Source organism: Oncorhynchus mykiss, chromosome 15 (assembly GCF_013265735.2).
Source record: "Oncorhynchus mykiss isolate Arlee chromosome 15, USDA_OmykA_1.1, whole genome shotgun sequence".
NCBI classification, from domain to species: domain Eukaryota; kingdom Metazoa; phylum Chordata; class Actinopteri; order Salmoniformes; family Salmonidae; genus Oncorhynchus; species Oncorhynchus mykiss.
The window spans coordinates 28272953-28298617 of NC_048579.1; the positions used below are offsets into that span (position 1 = coordinate 28272953).

Consider the following 25665-nt stretch of genomic DNA (forward strand, 5'->3'; position numbering starts at 1 on the left):
TGTTTGCGCGTCCATTCAACTGTCAGGTGTGTGTCGCCTGTGAGATGCAGCCTATATGTGTGTGTGTGTGTCAGTCAGCTGATTTTCTCTCTGATAGGGATTCAGCGATAGCCTTCACAGACCGCATTAAGAGTGGTGTGGTGGGAGAGCAGCTGTGGCTACAGATCACAGAGCCCACAGAGAAAGACAAGGGCAAATACGCCATCGAGTTCCATGATGGAAAGGGCGGTCTGAAGAGGACTGTAGAGCTGTCTGGCCAGGGTGAGGCTACGGCTGAGTTCCAAATGGCACCCTATTTCCTATATAGTGCACTCATTTTGACATCTACATGGAATTAAGTGGCTCCTGTTCCTTCACCAATGCTTTGATAGGTATACTCACCTCCTCTTTTCTTGCAGCATTTGATGACGCATATGCAGAATTCCAGAGGCTCAAGTAAGTTAGCTCGTATTAGTAGATATTCATACACCCTTTTTCCCCCATTGTATTAGCCAGCTCTTCTACATGTTGTGGATGTGGCATGCCATTAAGTACCCAGCAAACCCGGAACATTCCCAGGACATGAGCTAACATTCCCAAGAAGTTCTAGTTAGGGTTTGAGCGAACATTGGGATGAAAACGTCCCACAAACATTCAAAGAATGTTTTTGATCACCAAATATTTTTTCGAAGGAAATGTTTGACGTGAAATATCCTTGTAATGCTCTCCTTACAGTCACTAAAATGTTGTGCCTAGCATGTGTAAAAAAACTACCACATAACGTTCTCATTGGGTGTGTGTGATAACACAATGTAATAACACAACGTTCCAGTAATGTTCTTAGAAACAACACAATGAGGGCGCAATAGAAGTGGTTCTTAGCAAACATTACAGGAACGATCTGCTAATGTTGATGGATATGTTATTTAGAACAGCCATAATAACAAGCAGAGAATATCTCTACAATGGTCTCATAAGGCTATTCTGTGACATGCCATGGGTTCCAAAAACATTTCCTGAACATACTTCAGGCAATTATGTCTGGACTCAATTGAATAGGTTCTGAAAAAACATCACAGAAACATTCCTAAACATCCCAAATAACATTCAGGGAACGTTCCCACGAGACTTTCATAAAGTTATAGTGTGATGTGATAACATGATTGTTACGATAACGTTCCCTTCACAAACGTCAGCAATTATGTCTGGATTTAATACAAGTGGTTCTGAGAGAACTGGAATGTTCTGCTCATGTTAATAGGGCCATTCCACCAAAAAAGAGTGCCTTTTGATATTTTAAGTAGAAATTGTGCATTAGTATTGAATTTAAAAGGCTTTTTCTATTAAATGAAGTGCCTTTTTCACATAGACCACATGAGAAGAAAACAAGAAACCCGCACACGGCTCTTGCTAGTATCACTGCTCTTCATTAAGCTTTTACGTATCGGCCTCAAGGCCTTTGTCAGAGCTTTTGTGAGTGTTTATAATGTCCACCCTTATGTAGACATTGCCCTATCCACATCTGTTCAATGCATCGAATGGGGTTGTAAAATTAGCAAGTGTTACCAAATATAACAATGTGTGTACATAAAACGCATTAAACAAGTCGGTAAAACCACAGTGAGGATAAGTACGTTTTCATAAATCATTTTGTACAGTGCAATTAAAAAACGTCAGCCTAATCTAATCCAGGCTGTATCACAAGCCACCGTGATTGGGAGTCCCACAGGGCGGCGCACAATTGGCCCAATTAGGCCGTCGTTGTAAATAAGATTTTTTTCTTAACTGACTTGCCTAGTTAAATAAAGGTTTTAAAAAAAATAATCTGAAGTGATGCGCATTAATTCATGTTCACATTTACAATTTAACATGCATGGGCATTTCATCATTAAGTCCTTTGGGGAATAATGTCTGGTTGGTGAAAATCCCAAAACATTCTCTTTTGCTCAGAGTATTATTTATATCACCTCCCCTGTCTGATATCTTGACTTTCTCAATGCCACAAAATCTAAAGGTAGAAATGTCATGAAATGTCATATAGACCACATGGAAAATTCAATAAATTAGATTTTTTTTATATGAATAAAGACTTGCTGTCGTGCCAAAGGGAATGCTGGGTAAAACCTAAATAGGATATTTCAGAAACCTTTTAAAGAATACATAAAGATGTGTGTGAGAATTCTTGCAACATCTATGCACATTCTCACATTTGCCCCCCCCTAGAACTTTTGGGGGTAATGTTCTAACACCATTCCCACAACTAAAGGAAATGTTCTGGGAACATTCACAGAACCACTTTTGGTTTGCTGGGTACTCTGCATCAATCCTTCCTTTCATGTGATTTCTATCTTTGGTGTTCCTCTCTGTCTGCCAAGCCACTCTCTCTGTGCATGTATGTTTATATAGCAGTCTCTGACAGGCTTTGACAGGCTTTGAGTAAGGGCATAGGGAAGTGGGCAGACAGATGAAGCCTTTACGTAGACACACTTCCTGGCTCCAGTCCAAACACATTCTCTGGATGTGTTTCTCTTATCTTTGTTCTTCCATTCTGTTCTGTCTCTTCCATTTTCAGAGCGGCCGCTATTGCAGAGAGAAGTAAGTACACACACACACACACACACACACACACACACACACACACACACACACGTTATTAGATGGGGATGAGAGGGCTGCTCTCAGTATTGTAGTGGGTACTGATATTTTTTAAACTGATCTGAGGTCAGTGGTCTAATTTGGTGCTCTTTGTTACAGATCGTGCTCGCGTGGCAGGAGGCCTGCCTGATGTCGTCACCATACAGGAGTTAAAGGTAACCATGTCTGGATGGATCTGTATGTCTGTTTGTATATGTACTGTATGTCCATGGTCCCATACTGGCCTGGGACTCAGGTATTGCAGACTTGATCGTGTATGACACTACTACTGCTGCATCTGAAATGGTATCCCTAGTATTCCCTATTTAGTGCACTACTTTTAATCAAAGCTATGGTCAAAAGTCATACACTAAATAAGGAAGGGCTCTGGTCAAAAGTAGTATGCTATGTAGGGAATAGGGTGCCAGTATAGGGTGCCATTTCGGACACACCTTATTATGTGTGATCTTGTCTCTCTCCATCAGGCCCTGAACCTGACCTGTAACATTTCGGGCGAACCCCTGCCTGAGGTCGTCTGGTTGAAGAACGAGAGGGAGATTGTGTCTGATGGCCACTACGTTATGAAGCTCGAGGCGGGCAAGTACGCCAGCTTCACCATCACCACGGTGAACACGACAGACTCGGGCAAATACAGCATCCTGGTGAAGAACAAGTACGGCACAGAGAGCGCTGACTTCACCGTAAGTGTCTTCAGCCCCGACAGCAAGAAATAAGGGAGAAAGAAAGAAGGCCGGCAAGAAATAAGGGAGACCTCAATCTTTGCGTAAATATTATGTATAAAAATACATAGAAAAAGACAAAGAAAAAAGATGGAAGGGATACAGAGTCCTGAGCATTGGTTTGAGATGGTTATTATGGTGGTCTATACAGTATTTAACTCTAGTTTGAAAAGGTGTATCGTTTTACTCTGAGCATGAAATGCCCAAAGGTTTAGAGAAAAATCTGAGAAGAACTGTTTCAGCATTTTATCTTCTAGAATTACAAAAAACATAAACACAATACAGTCCAATCATCCTTTATTTTGACACTACGATGAGTATAGTTATACATTTATAAAATTCCCCCATGTATTACAATATGTTACTATATTTTACTAAGTATTGACACACTAAAAAGGCATGTAAAGACAAATGTTTGTGTTTAATTCAAATGAATTTACTGCAACAGACTTAAAACTAAAAGGTTAGCCATTGTCTAAAAAGGACTGTGATGCTGAAAACCTTGTTAGCTTACTCAAAGGTTATTACTGTATGTGCCATGCCACGGCGAAAGGAAGATTTTTTTTCTGTAATGTGGAAGTTTAACAGATCCTGTGTTTTTTCATTCACAATCATTGTTTACTGAATATGATGTCACCACATATGCCACTCAGTAGTGTTATTACATCACTCTTTCTGCCACTATGTAGTGATTATGGCATCCCTTTCTCTGATTTATGACATCACTTCCCCTGTCACTTAGTAGTGATTATGACGTCACTTACTTTGTCACTACGCAGTGATTATGATGCCCCTTCATCTGTCACTCAGTAATGATTATGACATCCCTTCCTCTGTCACTCAGTAATGATTATGACATCACTTCCTCTGCCACTATGTAATGATTATGACATCACTTCCTCTGTCTCTCAGTAATGATTATGACATCACTTCCTCTTTCCCATGTCTCATGAGAAGGACTAATAAAATGGAGCATGTATTCCCTCACCACCTTCTCCTCTGTTGTCTCACTGTGTATTGTTCCCTCTGTACAGCACCCCACTCTTCATTCTCCATTCTCTTCCTCCACTCTTCCCTCCCTGCTTCAGTCGCCTGTTCACCATTCTCTACTGGTCACTTGTCTGATATTGTCTGATGGTCATCTTGTCTCCGAAAGACCATGAAGGCATCTATCACCAACGTGCAACGCAATCCCTCAGTCTGAATATACACAAGCACCTCCCCCTTACACAAGGGAGTCAAACTCAACTTCTTGACGACGCGCACACCTGCTGATTTTTTTTGCGTTACCTTTTAATAAGTGGTTGATTTAGACCTGGGTCTGTGGCCCTTGGGGATTTGAGCTTGACAACCCTGCTGCTTTGTACATATGCGGGGTCTCTCAATACACTAAACCAACTGCACTCTGTCCACACACACTTCCACTGAGCATCCTTCCTCCCATCACATTTCTCTGTACTGTGTGTTTGTAAGCACAAATCACCCTCAGACATCCACCATGTTTTTGTTCATTAGATGTTTTCTCATCAAGGATTCACCACTAGTAGGACATTAAATTATCTGCGTCCCAAATAGCAGCCTATTCCCTATATAGTTCACTATTTTTAACCAGTGCTCTATGGGCCCTGGTCAAAAGTAGTGCAATAAATAGGGAACAGGGTCCCATTTGGGAAGCAGAAATAATCTACTGCTACATACGGTCTATGATGTGACGTAACAGTGCACCAAGCCCTCATGATAAAGGAAAGGAACATCTTATCAGCAACTCACACACACGTGAGCTTGTTATTGGTGCTGAATGGGAAAAGTCTTAGTCATATATTTAGCATGTGTGCCAGTCTGGGACACCATTTTTAGATTCGCTGACTGGAAAAGATGGACATTAGACCCAGGCAATGTGATCGCAATGACATTAAAACAAACAATGGGTTAAGCCACCAGAATATAATGAGAGTAGCCTGTCACATAACTCAAACATGTGGAGAGACCAGGAATTGGGTGAGCCAGTGGTCTGAAACTAGAATATCAGGGCCTGTATTCATAGAGTGTATGAGTATCAGTTCCCAATCATTCATATTCATTATAGTCTAAGAGGCTAAACTGATCTGAGATGCTTTATGAATACAGGCCCAGGTTCCAATCACCTACAGTATCTCAAGTGTTGTATTATTTTTTTTTGCGGGAGGCTATTCTATGTGCTAAAACATGCTGCTCTCTGTTTCCAGACACACTAAACCGCAAAGCATTAATACAAAAAAATTGTCCATGCACAAGTAAACATGATCAATAGCTTATTACACCAGCAGTAATACCATGTGATCCTGGAACAAAATGTGTTGTTGACATGTTTTTTGCAGCCCTCTTCTGAGAAGACGTTTTAGTGACGTTTAATTTGTTGGCCTATAAATCACATTAGGAAAGCTTTGCAGTCTGGTAAGTAATCTCAAATGTCAACAATGTCTTTGAAGTAGAGACCATTTTTTTAAAGATGGCTTGATGAAATTAAACTTTTTAGTCACAGGACTAGTTTTAAAAGTAGCTAGGGAAATTCTGTGTGCAAAGTATGTGTGTGTGCGCCTGTGTGAGCGTGCGGGTAAACCCTAAAACCTTTTCCACTTGCCAGTTGGTTGTAACAGAAGGCAAAGGGGACTTGGGAGTGACCTCCTATTTGACTGATGCTGACGGGAACGTGATCATTGGGTGTAAAAGCAGACCTACCACCCCAACAGAGAGGAGGAAGTCAGTCACTGGGAAGAAAATGCAGAAGAGAAAGGGTGAGGGGACAGCTGTCCACAATAATGTGTGCAAGAAAATACTTAGCACAAAAATATTTTAATGTGAACAAATACAAATATTCGGCTACACCTTTAATTAGGCCACACTTCTCAATGAAAGAAAGAAACTTACTACCAAGTTAAAACAGTGTACTGAGTAATTATCTAATCCCACAACCCAGATCTGGCATAACAGTCTGTCACAAGAGACTGGGGCTTATCTCACTTCAATGTGTCAGTTATTCACCTTCAGAAGGAGTGGATAGCGTTATCATCATGTTTATCCTTTTTGAGTCAAAAGTGTAAGCACTATCACAACAAGTCATGTTTGAGGTTAGGGGAAAAAAATCTAGTTAGGTTGATTTCTTCACCACCAAAACTAGGGAAGTTGTTTTGGATGGACTTTTTGGTGATGGGAAGGGCAGTCTTGTGATTGAGTAAGTGGTTAAACATAAGTAATGTCATTCCTCTGGAAGTAGTTTTGTGAATTTCTTCACGTGTGTGTGTGTGTGTGTGTGTGTGTGCATGCGTGTGCGTGTGTCCTTAGATTCCGTAATCCTCCAGAAGCCACCAGAGGAAAAGGAGGGGAAAAAGAAAGAAGAAAAGAAGATGGAGGACAAAACTGATGCTTTGTCAAAAACCACAGACAAGAAAAAGGCTGCCCCTGCTGTTGCAAGCAGGGTCGGCAAGCAGGAGACCCTGCAGCAGCCCACAACTACAGCAGATGAGGCGAAGCCAGATGATGTCCCCACATCTGAGAAACCGACAGAGAAACCACAGATTAACAAGGGCAAAAATGATCAAGATGAGTGATGATCAGAAAGCTGGTTACATAAGTGAAATAGTTATTTTGGAGTTTGATGTGGTTTACACGTCTTGCATGACTGATGTGTGTCTTTCAGCATCACTGAAACAACACTGGAATAACTGTTTTTCTCCCAACATTCTAATTCACTCATCCTTTTCTTTAAAGGCCCAGTGCTGTCAAAATGTCCACTAATGAAACTAACACTCAAAAAATTGGATCTGTGTAATTTCCTGATAGTTTCTGTTAGAAAACACAATCTACACAGGACTTTCTAATCAGCAGCTTTGAATGAGCAGGCATTTCGGCTTTCCATTGTGAAATCCACATGCGGTAAATTTAATAGAGCAGTAACAAAGATAATTCCAAATCTCCCTGCCAATAACAGCTAGTTTTCAGTTTTCCCCTCCCCCCAGACCACCCCCAAGCAGTCCTAGTGAAATTCTTGCTTGAGAAATATACGGAACAAAAATATAAACGCAACATGTAGAGTGTTGGTCCCATGTTTCATGAGCTGAAAAAAAGATCCCAGTCATTTTACATATGCACACAAATCATATTTCTATCAAATGTTGTGCACAAATTTGTTTACATCCCTGTTAGTGAGCATTTCTCCTTGGCCACAATAATCCATCCACTTGACAGGTGTGGCATATCAAGAAGCTGATTAAACAGGGGACAATAACAGGCCACTCTAAAATGCCACAGATGTTTCAAGTTTTGAGAGAGCAATCAATTGACATGCTGACTGCAGGAATGTCCACCAGAGCTGTTGACAGAGAATTGAATGTTAATTTGTCTACCATAAGAAACCTCCAATGTCGTTTTAGAGAATTTGGACAGCTGATGAAACTGAGGAGTATTTCTGTCTGTAATAAAGCCCTTTTGTGGGGAAAAAACTGTTTTCATTGGCTAGGCCTGGCTCCCCAGTGGGTGGGCCTGGCTCCCCTGCCCAGTCATGTGAAATCCATAGATTAGGGCCTAATTCATTCATTTCAATTGAATATGAACTGTAAATCACTAAAATTGTTGAAATTGTTTAATGTTGAGTTTATATTTTTGTTCAGTATAGTTTCTTTGCTAAATGGAAATATTTTACAGTTAAGTACTTAATTGTACCCAGAAATGATTTGATAATGATATTAAAACGGCTGCATTGGGCCTTTAAGAGCAGGGATGATTAGAATACAGAGTGAGGGATGTAATTTTGTATTACAATGTATAATTCAAACATGTAGGATGCGCTATTAACTTGTAGCTCAAAGGAAGGCCCACAAAAAAGGCATAATTTGCATAGTCTTCAAATCTTTAACCTTTGGTGGTGTTATTGCTTGCATTTTTTTTGCCTTCAAGATTGATTATAATGCAGTAATAGGCCACTTTAAGACACCTGAGATTAGGAATGATATATGTAAACACAGGAGTATGTGTATTGAGGGATACACAACTGACCAACTTTTGAACAAACATCACCCAGTTTCTCATGCACAGCCCTTATATAAATCAAAGTCACCAAAGGAATGATATGGGTCTATACGCAAGAGAGGAAGTGAAGGACAAACGAAACGTGAATACCTGAAGTTAACCAGAGCAGAGTAAAATCACAGCAAGGTCAAATATTAGAACATGTCACTCAGTTCACCCAATCAGCTTGGAGGCAACATCCAAATGGAACAGAGAATTGGACCACCAAATAAAATGTTCCTAATTGTATTTTATTTATTAATATCACTTGACGAATGAACGCTTGTAATTCATACACGATTATCAAGGAGATTGCATGGGCCACTTCTCTTCACTGGTATAATTGTTGGAATTGCGCATTTCTCTGCATTGAAAATAATGAGTCGTGTTATGTTTGGTAGCCTGTAGGCCTGCACAATACGGTGTGATAACAATGAAAAACAATACAAGGTTACATTGTAAAAACGCGTCTGTGTGTAATTTCTCAAATTGAAACGTTGTACGGGTAAAATGCCAGTAGATAGAAAGTGTTACATTGTATCACGTGAAAGCACAGTTTGCGTGGTCAGATGGTTAGATCACAGCGCCGCGAGACGAGCCAACTACGTCGAGACTCGAGTGGAGGTGAACTGCCACGGTGAGAAATAACTGACACCGGCTGCCAAATGACCGTCTGCAAACGGTATGTAATTTCAAGTACTAGGCTACTCTCGTCGATAAGATGCAGTTCTCTGCGAAACAGTAGGTTGAAACAGTAGGTTTTTCATTGAGGCTTCAGTGCGAATCTCACGTTTTGACTGGGCTAGCTACATGTAACGTTAGCTTAGGCGACACAGTAACGTTGTCGGGTTTAGCCTTCCCTAACGTAGCAGACGTACAATAAACTGTTACTGTACGACGCTAGCTCTAGTTAGTATAAATAACGTTTTTTAAAAAAAATACTTATGATGAGCAGCTTCGCTCATCAATCTCTAAATTGTAGGGGGATTAAATATACATACATATATTTATACATATATTGCTCTTTGGGTTAGGATTGCCTCTAGTTTGTCTGACGTTATGGATGCCAAGAGTGGCTAGGGTGGCAATGGATTATAGCATACTTTCAGTAAATGTTTATAGCCACAGCTACAATATCACACAGTCTTACTCATAAAGCTTAGTAGACATACAATGTTGCTAGCTTTTACTTAAGAAATGTTTGTCTTGAATGACAATTTGGCATTGAAGACAAACCCATTGAAATGTAACTTAACCCTTGAATTGAAGAATACGCGCTCTAACATCTAGGCTACTTGCAGCCAAATGTCATGTCATGGGGTACATTTGGTCTATAGTCTATTGTTTACTTTTTTGTTGGTGACCCACAGTGGTGGACAAAGTACTAAATTGTCATACTTGAGTAAAAGTAAAGATACCTTAACATCAAATTACACAAGTAAAAGTGAAAGTCACCCAGTAAAATACTACTTTAGTAAAAGTGTAATGTACTTAAGTATTAAATGTAAAGGTATAAACCATTTCAAAATCCTTAATGAAGCAAATCATACAGCACAATGACATTTTTAATTTGTATTGACGGATAGACAAGGGCTCAGACATAATTTACAAACAAATGGAAAGGAAAGGGGATATCTAGTCAGTTGTACAACTGAATGCCTTCAACTGAAATGTGTCTTCTGCGTTTAACCCAACCACTCTGAGTCAGAGAGGTGCGGGGTGCTGCCTTAATGCATTTGTGTCCAGATCAGAGGCAGTAGGGATGACCAAGGATGTTCTCTTGATGTGAATTGGACCATTTTCCTGTCAAAATGTAAAAGTACATTTGGGTGTCAGAGAAAATGTGTGGAGTAAAAAGTACATTATTTTCTTTAGGAATGTAGTGAAGTAAAAGCAAAAGTTGTCAAAAATGTAAATAGTAAAGTAAAGTACAGATACCCCCAAAACTACTTAAGTAGTACTTTAAAGTCGTTTTTACTTAAGTACTTTACACCACACTATTTGATGTTGTGCACATGTTGACTTTAAAATGACTTAATCCCAGCTCATGGCATGTTTTGCCATAGAATTGGCTCCTGAACTGAACACACAATCTTTGCAAAGCACATTGCTAGGCACTTTGATGTGGAGCAGTACATAAAAGTCAAGAAAAGCCAGATATACACTGTAATCTTGTAAATAAGATTACTGCTAGCCAAGGTGCTCTCTAACCATCTTAGTGGCCAATGAGTCAAGGATGATAACAGGTCTTCTACAGCAACGCCTGTTGATAAGGCAGAGGAAACTTGTCTTTACCCTCAGTGTCTAGCTGTAACTGAATATTATATGCTATATGTGTCTGGATGTAAGAGAACAATATTATTAATGTGTTAATTACACTATTAGGTGCAGAACACCATAAATGACCAATAGAGTGCAGTAGAAGGAGCTTATTGTTGTTGACAGATACAGACTCCTAAGCAGTGCAGTAAGCAAGTTCTGATCCACAAATAAGGATACAGTCCCATGGGTGCAATAACAAAAATACCTCCACATGCAAGTGACACATTCAAAATGAAAACAAAACCATATCTGGTGTCTGTATGTGCCATTCTAAAGTTCACATTAACTGAGCTCGGCAAGGCAATGTAGTGGTTTCCTTTTGTGGGTGCATGAAAAAGTTAGTCAGTTTCCTCAGCAAACTTGATTTGATGTGTGCTTTACTGAAATTCTACTTACTGTAACTGGCTCATACTTCTTACTGCATTCTTAGATCACAAACCCAATAGGCTATACGTTTCCATGTAGGCCTAAATATGTACAGTCAGTTTAATAGTTGTGTGCTAAACCAGCCATTTTTTGGACTAAATTAGGCAATGTGAGTGTAGTAGGTTACAGGCAGGTCTCTGACCTAGACCGAATGGATGTGTAGCCAGCGGAATCCTCCAGAGTTCTAACATGGCTGACATGTCATCTGTACTTCTTTGGAAATTTCTGCTTTGTCCATGAAAAGAGTTTGCCACTGCAGCTTTGATTCAAACAGGCCATGGCAGGGCAAACTACACACCATGGGGCATATTTTACGTTAATTACCAACCTTATTTAACTGAAAACAGAGAATCATTTATTTTATCTTAACCACAAGAAATAACATCCAATGACATTTAGACCTAGCATCCTTTGCTCGTTTTTCTGAATTGTACTGTTTTGCCATGTTGCTAAAGGGTGTAATTTAATTTAGTATGACCTTACACATACGTCTGATGAATTTCTTCAAAGACTCTTGTTTCATACAATTCAGGTCTCCTAAAGGTTGTTTAGTCTTTGCACATTTTGACATTTTGCTTTCTAGTGCCTGCTTTGAGCTCACCATGGTGGGTCAAAGCCCTCAAATGGGTATGTAAGCGTTTTAAGGCTCAGGTCTGGGGTAAATTTCCTTCATAGGGTTTGTGTTGGCTTAGAGGGGAGCAAAGGCCACAGGGGCTCTGGACCGGTGCATGGCACAGGCTGGGTGGAGGGTGGCAGAGTCAGGAGGAGAGGGGCAGAGTGAGTAGAGACCGCCTGGGCTCAGAGTACAGTGCTATCCCCGCTGAGGTGAACAGGCCTTGGGCCCCGGGGAGAGAGCAATGGACCTCTCAGTATGGTGCCCTGATCCAAGAGACTCAGTGGAGAACCAGGACTCACATCTCCAGGACACAAAGTCCTCCTGGACTCTGGTGAGTTGGGATTCCCTCATTAGTCTGCAACTAGAGAGTACGTTGTGGTGCATATGTTTTGAATGAGTTTACTTATACAGTACTTTATCAGAAATGTTTGTTTTTGTAGTTTATCAGATGGGTGGATTATATTAAAAAAATAAAAAAATGTGAGCAACATCAGGTTTCTCATATTTAATTTGTTTTTTCTTCAGAGTCACATAATGCTGTGACCTATTGGTAGTAACTGTTTCTTTCCACAAGTGATGTGGAAATGTGCTTCTGTTGGAGATTTACTTTGGGTTCAAAGTCCAGGGCACTGGTATGCAGCTCAATAAGTTCATAAGAAGTTGTCCATGTAAGGTGCTTAAATATTGTTGGGTCGTTCCACCAATTCGGTGCCTTTTGAGAAGTGTAACTTGTTCCATTTTTTTTTAAAGATTTTACCTAATTTTAACATTCTGTCATAAAGAGCACATGTTCAACTTAAAAAAAATAAAAAGTTTTCCCATCTCAAGAGGTTAAATATAAAATGACAATAGTAAGTTCCTATTAAGTGCCCAAAAAGGTAACAGGGATGACCGTAACAGGGATGACCGTAACAGGGATGACCGTAACAGGGGTGACCGTAATGACTCCAACCTAAGTGCATGTAAACTTCTGACTTCAACTTTATATTTAAACTCAGCAAAAAATAAATATCCCTTTTTCAGGACCCTGTCTTTCAAATATAATTAGTTAAAAATCAAAATAACTTCACAAATCTTAATTGTAAAGGGTTTACACACTGTTTCCCATGCATTTTCTGTGAACCATAAACAATTAATGAACATGTACCTGTGGAACAGTCGTTAAGACACTAACAGCTTACAGACGGTAGGCAATTTTTATTTAATTGTATTTTTCTGTTATTTTTACCAGGTAATTTGACTGAGAACAATTTCTCATTTACAGCAACGACCTGAGGAATAGTTACAGGGGAGAGGAGGGGGATGAATGAGCCAATCGTAAACTGGGGATTATTAGGTGACCGTGATGGTTTGAGAACTAGATTGGGAATTTATATAGGACACCGGGGTTAACACCCCTACTCTTACGATAAGTTCCATGGGATCTTTAATGACCTCAGAGAGTCAGGACACCCGTTTAACTTCCCATCCGAAAGATGGCACCCTACACAGAGCAGTGTCCCAAATCACTGCCCTTAATTAAGGTCACAGTTATGAAAATTTTGGACACGAAAGAGGCCTTTCTACGCACTCTGAAAACAACAAAAGTAAGATTCACAGGTCCCTGCTCATCTGCATGAATGTGCCTTAGGCATGCTGAAAGGAGGCATTGCAGATGTGGCCAGGATTGCAGATGTGGCCAGGGCAATAAATTACAATGTCCGTACTGTGAGACGCCTAAGACAGCGCTACAGGGAGACAGGACGGACAGCTGATCGTCCTCGCAGTGGCAGACCACGTGTAACAACACCTGCACAAGATCGGTACATCCGAACCTGCGAGACAGGTACAGAATGGCAACACCAACTTCCCGAGTTACACCAGGAACGCACAATCCCTCCATCAGTGCTCAGACTGTCCGCAATAGGCTGAGAGAGACTGGACTGAGGGCTTGTAGTCTGTTTTAAGGCAGGTCCTCACCAGACATCACCGGCAACAACGTCGCCTATGGGCACAAACCCACCATCGCTGGACCAGACAGGAGTGGCAAAATGTACTCTTCACTGACGAGTCGCGGTTTTGTCTCATCAGAGGTGATGGTCGGATTTGCGTTTATTGTCAAAGGAATGAGCGTTACACCAAGGCCTGTACTCTGGAGCGGGATCGATTTGGAGGTGTAGGGCCCGTAATGGTCTGGGGCGGTGTGTCACAGCATCATCGGACTGAGCTTGTTGTCATTGCAGGCAATCTCAACGCTGTGCTTTACAGGGAAGACCACCTCCTCCCTCATGTGGTACCCTTCCTGCAGGCTCATCCTGACATAACCCTCGTGACAATGCCACCAGCCATACTGCTCGTTCTGTGCGGGATTTCCTGCAAGACAGGAATGTCAGTGTTCTGCCATGGCCAGCGAAGAGCCCGGATCTCAATTCCATTGAGCACGTCTGGGACCTATTGGATCAGAGGGTGAGGGCTAGGGCCATTCCCCCCCAGAAATGTCTGGGAACTTGGTGGAAGAGTGGGGTAACATCTCACAGCAAGCACTGGCAAATCTGGTGCAGTCCATGAGGAGGAGATGCACTGCATTACTTAATACAGCTGTTACTTTTGATTTTGATCCCCCCTTTGTTCAGGGACACATTATTCAATTTCTGTTAGTCACATGTCTGTGGAACTTGTTCAGTTCATGTCTCAGTTGTTGAATCTTGTTATGTTCATACAAATATTTACACATGTTAAGTTTGCTGAGTTTATTTATTTTGCTACCGCTTGGGCCCCCCTCGGGCCTGAGCCCAGGGGCTTCGGCCTTGGTAAGCCCCTGCATTAATCCGGTCCTGGGACCCGATAGAAAATGCAAGAAACTAGACAACAACAACAAAAAAAAATTAGAGTTTTGATGCAAAATGTCATGTGGTTGAAATACTATCAGTTTTTATGATGCTGATTAAGATAACAACACTTCTACAGATGGTATCTAACTGCGCATTCGCATTCTCTCAAAATGTTGAAAGAAATCATATTTCTCCACTCCTCTTCCCGAGTTGAAAATGTAGCCTACATTTGGTGAAGAAATGCTTAATTCTGCAGGAGTTATTATTATGGTTAAGTGAGAGGTTATAGACCTACAGTAAATGTCCAGATTTAAGTTTCCATATAACCCATCTGAACATTAGACTACAGTTCCCTTGACCTGCCATAGGCCTACTTGAAGTCCCCCTCTTGTGACTGTCGAATTTATATAGCACCTCAAAATCATCACAAATAACACTACTATCATCCTCTTTTACCACCTAATCAAACTACTTTTCAGGCCCTCCCTTCTCTTTATTTTCAACTCTCCATTTTGCAGATTTTTTGTTATTGAATTCATCTCCGACATTGTCCTTTCTGCCTCCAATAGAAAGATTTTTATGCCCACTCCCAAAGCATTTGGCAATTGGCATGTAGGCTTTTTGGCGAGCGTACAGTTTGGCCCTAAAGCTTAGGCTTATACACTCATGCCAGATAGCCTAAAATAATGAAATAACAACCTCAATGTAGCCTTTGCACAGACATTTTACATTTATGGATGTTTGAAGGCAGTGGTTCCCAACCTGTCGTTTAATTGTTTTAAAGAACTTAGTCCGGTTTTAAACTTGCTCTTGAAAGTTGTAATAGTAGAATGCACAAGGTGCAATTTTGAAATTGGGTAGTACATCATCCGTTCCTCCAATCACATGAATACACATTATACATGGCAAAATGTATAGAATTGCAAGAAAATGTGCTTTAAAATGCCACATTTTCTTTCCACCCTATGACAAAATGTGTGGAGTTGCAGGAAATAAGCTTTAAACTTGCTCAATTCTCTCAACCAACAAGAGGGGTGTGAACAGTTTGTATCATGGACAGTGCTTGTGCCCATAGAAGTAGATGTGGTGCATGTGATGCTCCCCAATGCTGGAAGGGTGGCCCCCGAGTGAAAAGGTTTGGGAATCCCTGTTTTAAGGTATTGTTTGTTTTCTGTGTTTTTTTTGCCACATTTATTTTATTACAGACACCTTAATGCATACTTTTAAATTATATTGTGAGCTAAACATACAAATAAAAAATGTCTTATACATTTTTGTTAGATGACTAATGTTTCTGTCCCCACTACATAAAAACAAACAAAATAGTTAAATACATATAATTTTGTCCTTGAAACATTTTATTGAAATACTGTAGAATTCCATTAATTCCTGTGGAGGACTGCTCCTACTGGGAGCCGACATGTGGCTTCAAAGCCTCTCAATGGGCAAAACATAGCATCAGCAATCCAGGGTTTATATACATAATTGACCTTAACGATACATCCCAAACTGTAGTTGATGCAGTACAATTCAATTGTGTTCTTCATCCATTTGTTTTCTCCATCCATCAGCTCACTCTGCTACAGTGGAACATGGGAATGAATGGCCCCAAAAGCATCAAGATCAGCAAAATCCGCCCCAAACAAAAGAGCTTTATAAGTGCCACTCTGTGGTACTGTTGCCCTGTTTATGTCTCTGTCCCAAATGGCACCCTATTCCCTACACAGTGCAATACTTTTGACCAGAAACCATACGGAATAGGGTGCTCTTTGGGACTCAGCCTATAACTGACCTCCATGCTGTAGGCAGCAGTAATCTGTGCTCGGGCTGCAGCCACAAGGGGACTGCTAAGCCTTTGACTTTAAACTGTTTGGGGCAGCAGATAAAACTAAATATTTTCTGAGGCTGTTGTTACCAACAACACAAGTGCCATCAGGTTATTAGAGTTACACAGATGGCAAATTGTGTGACTATTATGGGGTTGTCAGGAAATAGGATGACCTTATAGGCCCCTACAGTGTATTTTCATTGACTTGTCAATCCCTCCCTACAAATGTTGATATATTTCAATGCCTTTCTGCTGACTTATTTAGGCCTTCACCAACCTTAACTGCAGGGCTCTACGCAGGGCCGGATTAAGAAATCATAGCCACCACCCAAGGCATACAAAGTATATGTTATGGTGTGGTGTAAATTTTTCTGCCATGGTTTAGGTCCACCTGTAGAATCTATGCCAAGGCGTAATGAAGCTGTTCTGGCAACTATACAGTATATACAGTGCCATCGGAAAGTATTCAGACCCCTTGACTTTTCCCACATTTTGTTACATTACAGCCTTGTTCCAAAATTGATTGTATTTAAATATATACATATCACATTTACATAAGTATTCAGACCCTTTACTCAGTACTTTGTTGAAGCAACTATGGCAGCGATTACAGCATCGAGACTTCTTTGGTATGACACTACAAGCTTGGCACACCTATTTGGGGAGTTTCTCCCATTCTTCTCTGCAGATCCTCTCAAGCTCTGTCAGGTTGGATGGGGAGCATCACTGCACAGCTATATTCAGGTCTCTCCAGAGATGTTCAATCGTGTTCAAGTCCGGGCTCTGGCTGGGCCACTCAAGGACACTCCTGCGTTGTCTTGGCTGTGTGTTTAGGATCATTGTCCTGTTGGAAGGTGAACCTTCGCCCCAGTCTGAGGTCATAAGCACTCTGCAGCAGGTTTTCATCAAGGATCTCTCTGTACTTTACTCTGTTCATCTTTGCCTTGATCCTGACTAGTCTCCCAGTCCCTGCCGCTGAAAAACATCCCCAAAGAGCATCATGCTTCACCGTAGGAATGGTTCCAGGTTTCCTCCAGACGTGATGCTTGGCATTCAGGCCAAATAATTAAATATTGGTTTAATCAGACCAAAGAATCTTGTTTCTCATAGTCTGAGAGTCTTTAGGTGCCTTTTAGCAAACTCCAAGCGAGCTGTCATTGTCTTTTACTGAGGAGTGGCTTCCGTCTGGCCACTCTACCATAAAGGCCTGATTGGTGGAGTGCTGTAGAGATGATTGTCCTTCTGACAGTTTTTAACATCTCCACAGAGGAACTCTGGAGCTCTGGCAGAGTGATCATCGGGCTCTTGGTCACCTCCCTGACCAAGGCCCTTCTCCCCTGATTGCTCAGTTTGGCCGGGCGGCCAGCTCTAGGAAGAGCCTTGGTGGTTCCAAACTTTTTCTATTTAAGAATGATGGAGGGCTACTATGTTCTTGGGGACTTTCAATGCTGCAGACATTTTCTGGTACTCTTCCCCAGAACTGTGCCTCGTCACAATCCTGTCTCAGAGATCTACGGACAATTCCTTTGACCGCATGGCTTGATTTTTGCTCTGACATGCACTGTCAACTGTGGGACCTAATATAGACAGGGGTGTTCCTTTCCAAACCATGTCCAATTAATTGAATTTACCACAGGTGGACTCCAATCAAGTTGTAGAACCATCTCAAGGATGATTAATGGAAACAGGATGCACCTCATAGTAAAGGGTCTGAATACTTATGTAAAAAAGGTATTTCTGTTTATCATTTTTAATACATTTGCTAAAATAAAAAAAGAAACAGTTTTCGCTTTGTCATTATTGGGCATTGTGTGTAGATTTCTGAGAATATTATTGTTTTAAGCCATTTTAGAATAAGGCTGTAATGTAAAAATAAAAGTTGAAAAAAAATCACGGGATCTGAATACTTTCCAAAGGCACTGTATTTCCTTCATATAATTTTTTATATATATATTTTTATATGTGATTTTTGTATGCCTCTTGGCAGCCCCGGTAAACCCCTGCATTAATATGGCCCTGGCTCTACGCTGACATTTTTTTTTTTACAAGTAGCACGTGAGCTCCTAAATTGAACAATGTAGAAGCCATAAAGAAATGTAGGAACACAATTAAACATATTAGCGGTATTAATTATAAGAATTGCCAGCAATAACAAAATACAGGGTTAAGGAGAAGCAGAAAAAAAGTATTTTTAAGATTGAGATATAACCTACATTGGGCCTAAATGAATCCAATCATTAATCTGTGCTCAGTGTATTCTCTATGGCACTCAGAGGCTGCGGTACAGCAAAGTAATCATTACATCTAGGTGAATTATTTAGTTTTTTGTTTTACTTGGTGTTAATGGATGAGGCCAGAGTAGTTTTCCTGTTGGCTAATAAGAACTCAATAATAACTGAAGTTTGTATGCCATGATGTTCACTGCCTCTGTATTTCCACTGGTTATAATGTCAGCCAATGGCCTTATCAGTTACTTTTTGCTTATCTTTTTGTCACTTGAGTGTGTTTCAGATTAGGACCTGTCTTATGACAGATACACTGAGTCAGGCAGTATTCATTGGATCTTGATGGTCATAACAGGATGCGCAGATTCACATAAAAGTTTGAAGTCCATTCCCATCTCAAAGTCTTGTTTATTCCCAAGGGCTTTGAAATGAAAAGCTCAGCAACAACACAAATGTGTGTGTAAAGGGCGTCACGCTGCATGCTTAGCGAGTACCACTTCCTCCCGATTCGGCCCATACCTGGCACAAACTCGGGACCTCTACTTTGCCAGCGCAAGTAACCGCCGTCCTGAAGCATCTTACAAGTCTGTACCACACCACGTGAAAAGCTAGCTATTCACTGGCACAAGTGGCGACACTGCAGTCTGAGGAGTAAGTTTCACACATTCCCATGTGCTGAACGTGTGGCTGTAAAAAAGAAATAGCTGAAATGTCTTGAGTCAATATGACCTCTTGAACACCAGATGCATCAAACTCATTGCGTTCCAGCGGAAGTCATTCATTGTCAATGGAGCAGTCCGCAACGCTACGTTGGGGGTGCTGCACTAGTCAGCAGTGCTTTCTGTGTAGCGCATGCGTTCAATATTTTCAACGCGTGCGTTGCTTTGCGGTGCGATGGGACAAACGTAAGTACACACACAGACTCAAATTATACTGAACAAAAATATAAACGCAACATGTAGTGTTGGTCCCATGTTTCATGAGCTGAAATAAAAGATCCCCAAAAATGTCGATATGCACAAAAAGTATAAGCTTTTTTTTCTTTTTTTATCTTGCTAACATGTCTAAGGTATTAAACCCCAACATCCAAGAGATGGATCTATGTGAACTGTGGCGATATAAACATCCAACTGAAAGAATCCACCTGTTACCCTCAACTCATATTTAAGAATTTACTTTGTTATTGTAAACCTTTCTTTAAAGGTGCTACACATATATATTTTTGCATTGTAATTTCAAAAACATTTCAGAATATATCTGCAGTCATAGTGAATTCGTCGTGTTTCACAGTATTACTTATCCACCAGTGTGGATTGGTTGTGATATTCGCCAATTTGTTTCTGTTGTCAAAATGGGATAGCTGTTCTGACTTTGTGGCTGGGTTATGCAGTGGAAATCGCTCAGTCAATTCCTGGTTGCTAAAATTCTACACTGTTCGCTCAAACAAGCAATGAATAGTGTATGGAATCATTGTACCATCTAAATTGCTGTGATACTTTCGGACCAAAAGTAAAAGGCTCAAGCGCGAGTCTCCGCCATGTAATGGAGAAATGAGATGCGGGGGAGGGCGAAGATTTGTTTTGAATGACTTGCGCTTGAGCCTTTTACTTTCGGTTTTGGTCCAACAGCTTTATTTTTTGCTATTGAAAAGATATTTCGCATCACTTAGACAACATATGCCGTTTACTTAGATAACTAGTAAGTTACATTTAGGGGTCGCATTAACACAGAATTCTTCGTTGTACACGCAAGATGAGAATTCACCAATGGCATTCAATTAGCAGACAGCACTCTGACTGATGTGTGGTTACTTTTATCCTTTTTATCCTACTTTTCTTGGTGTAGTCAACCTACTTTTCTCCGGTAAAATTAACTTGAAGAAAAACATTAGGAAATGTAGCTGGCTACATTATTTCTGTGATAAACAGATGATGGCCATGCAGCGTTTTTGCAAAGAAGACGTTGCTTTTTCATTGTAAATTCATCATGTGACAGGTGAAGTTTATATTTTTGTTCAGTGTGGATAATTAAGTATGCCTAACTGTTGTCTGGGAAGCTCTTAAAGCATATATGACAGGTTGTATCATGCCTTACTCTTCACATAAGAAAAAGAAGACCCATAAAGAATTAGAAATACTAAAACAGAAAATCCATGACTTTGAACACTTTGAAGCTTGAATATGACATAATTAACACCCCCTCTGAAGATATTTCTGCCCTGAAATCCAAACAACAATATGTTGAGCAAGGTGAAATTGTGGGAGAAATTATTTATTGGCAAAATTAAGAAAGAAGAGGAACGGTACCATCCACAGCATTAAAACCCCCAGATGGTAGCCTAACAATGGAGCCTTCTAAAATGAACTTTTTATAACATTTTATCACAAACTCTATCAACCTGAAAAAAAAGTTAATAGAAATATAGACAATTTCCTTAATAAGGCCAATGTACCAATTTATAAGTGTACAAGAGAACATTTATATGGATAGAAATGTGCACTGTCCCCGGAAAAAAAAAAATCTTTGTAGACCGAAAGTCATCTGTTCTTTCAACCAAATGATTGCTCCGAATTTTTAAATGTGCATTTTTCCATATGCCACAGCTGAGCTTTCACAGGTGTGCCCCATTAGTACTGATGACCCTTCCAGTTCCGCCTACCTCTCCTACTACGCCCACAAATCTCCTGCAGGAAGTCAGCACAGCAAAACCCAGTAGACAGAGCAGGGAGGGGCCGTCATAACACACCATATGTGTTTGAATAAAACCTATATGCATTGAGCTTGTCTGATGCTTTAAGCTTACCTCAAGAGGGGTCCAGAGATAACCAGAAGACCCAACTATTCTCATCCCACTCCTGCTAGCTTTCGCAGATTCTGCCATTAGCCTACTCTCCTGAAGTTGCTGGTAATAGGCTATACGAGGAGTCGGCAACCTTTCTTATGTGGAATGCCAATTTATCTTGCCATTTCTACCAATCTGCATGCCAGTTATGGTTTTCATATGCACATTTTTGTGAAACAGTTTCATTTAATTTATATTAACATCTTCATATCTCAAAATCATTGTCATGTGGTTAAGCAAAATTATGATTAGTTATGAAAATGATACGAACCTAAAAAGTAATTCTATTGCCATTGCCAACTATGTAAAGATATCCTACATAAGCCAACACATAAAAACATTGCAGCCTGCAAGTAGAAAATATCCTGATAAAAATAAATATCCTATAAATCACGCATGGCCTGTCTGCATACGAATTTGAAACATTGTATTAACTATTAACTTGGGTCCTATAGGCCTACTTCTATGCGCATGCGTCCTCACTCAAGATTGACAGGAGCGTTCCAAACAAAAGACAATGACTAAATTGACAGAACTCATAGATATAATTAAGTAAACCAGAACTTGTTTCTCACAAGTGTAGCATAGCAATAAAAAAAACTGTTCCATAGAGGCTCAGAATAAATTGGAGGAAAAACTAAAGTAAGTGGAGGAATTTTTTCAAGAAAGATCAAGTGTAATATCTTATAATAATAATGCAAACTGGATGGAATATGGGGAAAAATGCACAATTATTTTTTATTCTTGAACATAAATGTTACCAAATATAATCTCCTGCAGCTTGTTACAAATGATGATTCACCAAATTATATTTTGAAAGAGGAAGCAAAGTAGTTTAAGCATATGTTTCTGTTTGTCTCCTCTAACCTAAGCTAATCATATGGATTTTTTTTCTATTAATAATGTAAAATTAACAGTCATACAGAAAGACTCATGTGAAGGTGAAATTACAGAAGAGGAACTTATTGATGCGATTAAAGCCTTTAAGTCCGGGAAAACTCAAGGGCTGGATGGCATACTAGTTGAGGTATACCAAACTTTTTTGATATACTCAGATAACCGTTATTAGCATGTTTTAACCACTCCTGTGTAAATGGTAGATTATCAGACACTCAACTAGAAGGTCTGATTTCATTTTTACTGAAACAGGATACAAGTGGGAAATATAAAGATCCAGTACATTTAAAACATTGGAGGGCCCTTACACTTCTGTGTTGTGATGCTAAAATTCTAGCTAAATGTATAACGCATTGAATTAAAAAGGATTGTCGGACATTATTCATTCTAATCCGCCAGTTTTTTTTTACATGGATGATACATTGGAGATAATATAAGGCAAGTACTGGAAACAATAGAACACTATGACAAATCTGGAAAACCATGCCTACTCTTCATAGCTGACTTTGAAAAGGCTTTTGATAAATTACGTCTGGAGTTTATATATAAATACCTGGACCATTTAAGTTTTGGAGAATCTCTTATAAAATGTTTTTAAATCATTTATAGTAACCCTAGGTGTAAAATAGCAAATAATGGATACTTCTCAGAAAGTTTTCAACTGTCAAGAGGAGTAAAACAAGGTTGTCCACTATCGGCATATCTATTTATTATGACCATTGAAATGTTAGCTATTAAAATCCGATCCAACAATAATATCAAGGGATTAGAAATATAGGGTTTAAAAACAAAGTTGTCATGGTACGCTGATGGTTTATGTTTTCTTTAAATTCAGAACTTGGATCCCTCCACAGCCTCATAGAGGATCTAGATAAATGTTCTAACCTCTCTGGATTATAAACAAATTATGATAAGTGTACTATTTTACTTATTGGATCACTAAAAAATACAACTTTTACATTACCATGTAGTTTACCAATAAAATGTTCTGATGGTGATGTGGATTTACTCGGTATACATATCCCGAAAGAAAGAAATGATCTCACTCCAATAAATTTGAATAGATATTTAGCAAAAATAGATAAGATCTTGCTACCATGGAAAGGAAAATACCTTCTATTTGTGGAAAAAATCACCCTGATGAACTGTTCAGTCATATCCCAGTTTACCTACTTGCTTATGGTCTTGTCTACACCTAGCGAACAGTTTTTTTTATATTATATGAGAAAAAATATTCAATTTTATTTGGAACAGCAAGCCAGACAAAATTAAACGGGCCTATTTATATAATGAATATGAATTCGGAGGGCAGAAATAATTACATATTAAAGCATTAGACCTCTCACTAAAGGCTTCAGTCATAAAAAAATTATACTTAAATCCAAATGGGTTCTCTAGAAAATGAGTAAGAATGTCTCACCCTATGTTCAAAAAAGGCCTTGTCCCTTTATTCAGATTACAACCTCTCACTTTCAGTTATTTGAAAAGGAAATAATATTTTTAAACAAGCCATAGAAAGTTGGTTGCAATTTCTATTTAATCCACCAGAAAATAACAAATAATACAATAAATATTTGTGTTTAAACTCAAATATACTAATTGATAATAAAAAAAACGAATAAAAAAAAAAGGAATGTAATAATCTTTGTAAATTATATCATAAATACGACTGGTGGAGTTATGTCATACATGCAGCTAACTAAAAAGTATGGAAATGTCTGCTCTTCCCAAAATTACAACCAACTAATTGCAGCATTATCGCAAAAATGGAAGAGGAAAGTGGAAGGGGGAAAAAGTAAGGAACTTGTCTGTCGGCCTTGCATTAAAGACCATAATTGGTTAAAGAAAATTGTGATAAATTAAAAAGTATACCAGTTTCATTTAAGAACCAAAGAATTGACAGCCGTGCCATATAGATTGCTAAATAGTTGGGAAGAGATTTTTGATGTACCGACTCCATGGCCCATGGTTTATGAACTGATACGCAAAACAACGCCGGATTCAAAACTTTGAATTGTTCAATTTAAATTATTATACAGAATTCTTGCAACCAATATGTTATTTATATGGGGGATACAACCTTCCCACCTCTGCAGATTTTGCTGCGAAGAGGCAGAATCATTAGATAATTTGTTTTGGTACTGTCCATATGTAGCCTGTTTTTGGTCACAAGTCCAGGAATGGCTAAATAATTGCAATATTTACCTGGAGCCAACCCTGCAGATAGCACTACTGGGTGATCTGAAAAGTCATAGTCAATCGATCAATAATATAATAATACGTTTAGCAAAAACATCTATTTTTTTTAATTTACAATCTGTAGAAACTATGAGAATAGAAAGGGTCAGAACTTTTCTGAAACATCACAGCACAGTTAAAAAAGAAATGGCAAATAGAAATCCAATATCAATGGTGTTAAGAGATAGATGGGAGGGGTTGAATGGAGCTGAAGGTTGGCACTAATAACAACTAATAACAACACAATAACTAATGTAAATCATACTGTGCCCGTAAAACATAAATACTGTAGGTTATCTTTCAGCATGAAAGATATGGCAAATAGAAATAAAAAATAGAGTTAAATCCAAACAAAATAAAACTATTGCAAATAGACTTGTGTCCATAACATGTATATAGTATGTATATAGTATGTAGTATGTATGCTGATCTGTCCTCAAAAAAAATTATCACACAATGAAGTTATGAATCAATGAATGTGCACAAATTGGCAGGTGCATTTTGCATCTAGGCGCATGGTCAATCCAACTCTGCATTGGCCATGCAGTGATATGGCCTCAGCAGAAGTCAGTGCAAGAATGGCCTCAACAGAAGTCAGGGCATTCATACAGTACTTCTTGCACTTCACGTAGTTGTGTAGAGCTGTTGTAAAGGTAGTGAGTAAGTAGAGCTGTTGTAAAGGAAAGGAAATTAGAAATACAGGTGTGCCACGTTTGTAGTGTCGTACCCAAGAAGGCTCGATGCTGTAATCGCTGCCAAAGGTGCTTCAACAAAGTACTGAGTAAAGGGTCTGAATACTTATGTAAATATGATATTTAAGTTTTACATTTGATTTTGTGTGTGTGTTATCCACAGGTAGACACCATGAACTACGTGGGCCAGCTGGCAGGCCAGGTGTTGGTGACAGTGAAGGAGCTGTATAAGGGCATTAACCAGGCCACACTGTCAGGCTGCATCGACGTGGTGGTGGTCAGACAGCCTGACGGGACCTTCCACTGCTCCCCCTTCCATGTACGCTTCGGGAAACTGGGAGTGCTGCGCTCCAAGGAGAAAGTGGTGAGTTCG

At 39.6% G+C, this 25665-nt stretch overlaps 2 protein-coding genes across 9 annotated transcripts in view; both read left to right on the forward strand.

The window, feature by feature from the left end:
* The window catches only part of myom1b (myomesin 1b), a 35211-nt gene extending 26435 nt beyond the window's left edge, over positions 1-8776 (forward strand). For 4 of the 6 annotated variants that reach the window (XM_021562950.2, XM_021562951.2, XM_021562953.2 and 1 more), the window contains 7 exons: positions 98-261; positions 399-435; positions 2552-2574; positions 2734-2789; positions 3099-3314; positions 5977-6127; positions 6675-8776. In XM_021562950.2, coding sequence (XP_021418625.2) covers positions 98-261; positions 399-435; positions 2552-2574; positions 2734-2789; positions 3099-3314; positions 5977-6127; positions 6675-6940 — 913 coding nt within the window. In that variant the 3' untranslated portion in view covers positions 6941-8776. Of the gene's footprint in view, positions 1-97; positions 262-398; positions 436-2551; positions 2575-2733; positions 2790-3098; positions 4347-5976; positions 6128-6674 lie in introns of those variants that run through there. The other 2 variants (XM_021562954.2, XM_021562955.2) reach the window with 1 other exon arrangement.
* A 143-nt stretch (positions 8777-8919) lies between these two features.
* The window catches only part of LOC110489939 (phosphatidate phosphatase LPIN2), a 34499-nt gene continuing 17753 nt past the window's right edge, over positions 8920-25665 (forward strand). The window contains exons 1-2 of one of the 3 annotated variants that reach the window (XM_021562961.2): positions 8920-9033; positions 25456-25656. In XM_021562961.2, the coding sequence (XP_021418636.1) occupies positions 25465-25656 (192 nt within the window). In that variant the 5' untranslated portion in view covers positions 8920-9033; positions 25456-25464. Of the gene's footprint in view, positions 9079-10312; positions 12092-25455; positions 25657-25665 lie in introns of those variants that run through there. The other 2 variants (XM_021562960.2, XM_021562959.2) reach the window with 2 other exon arrangements.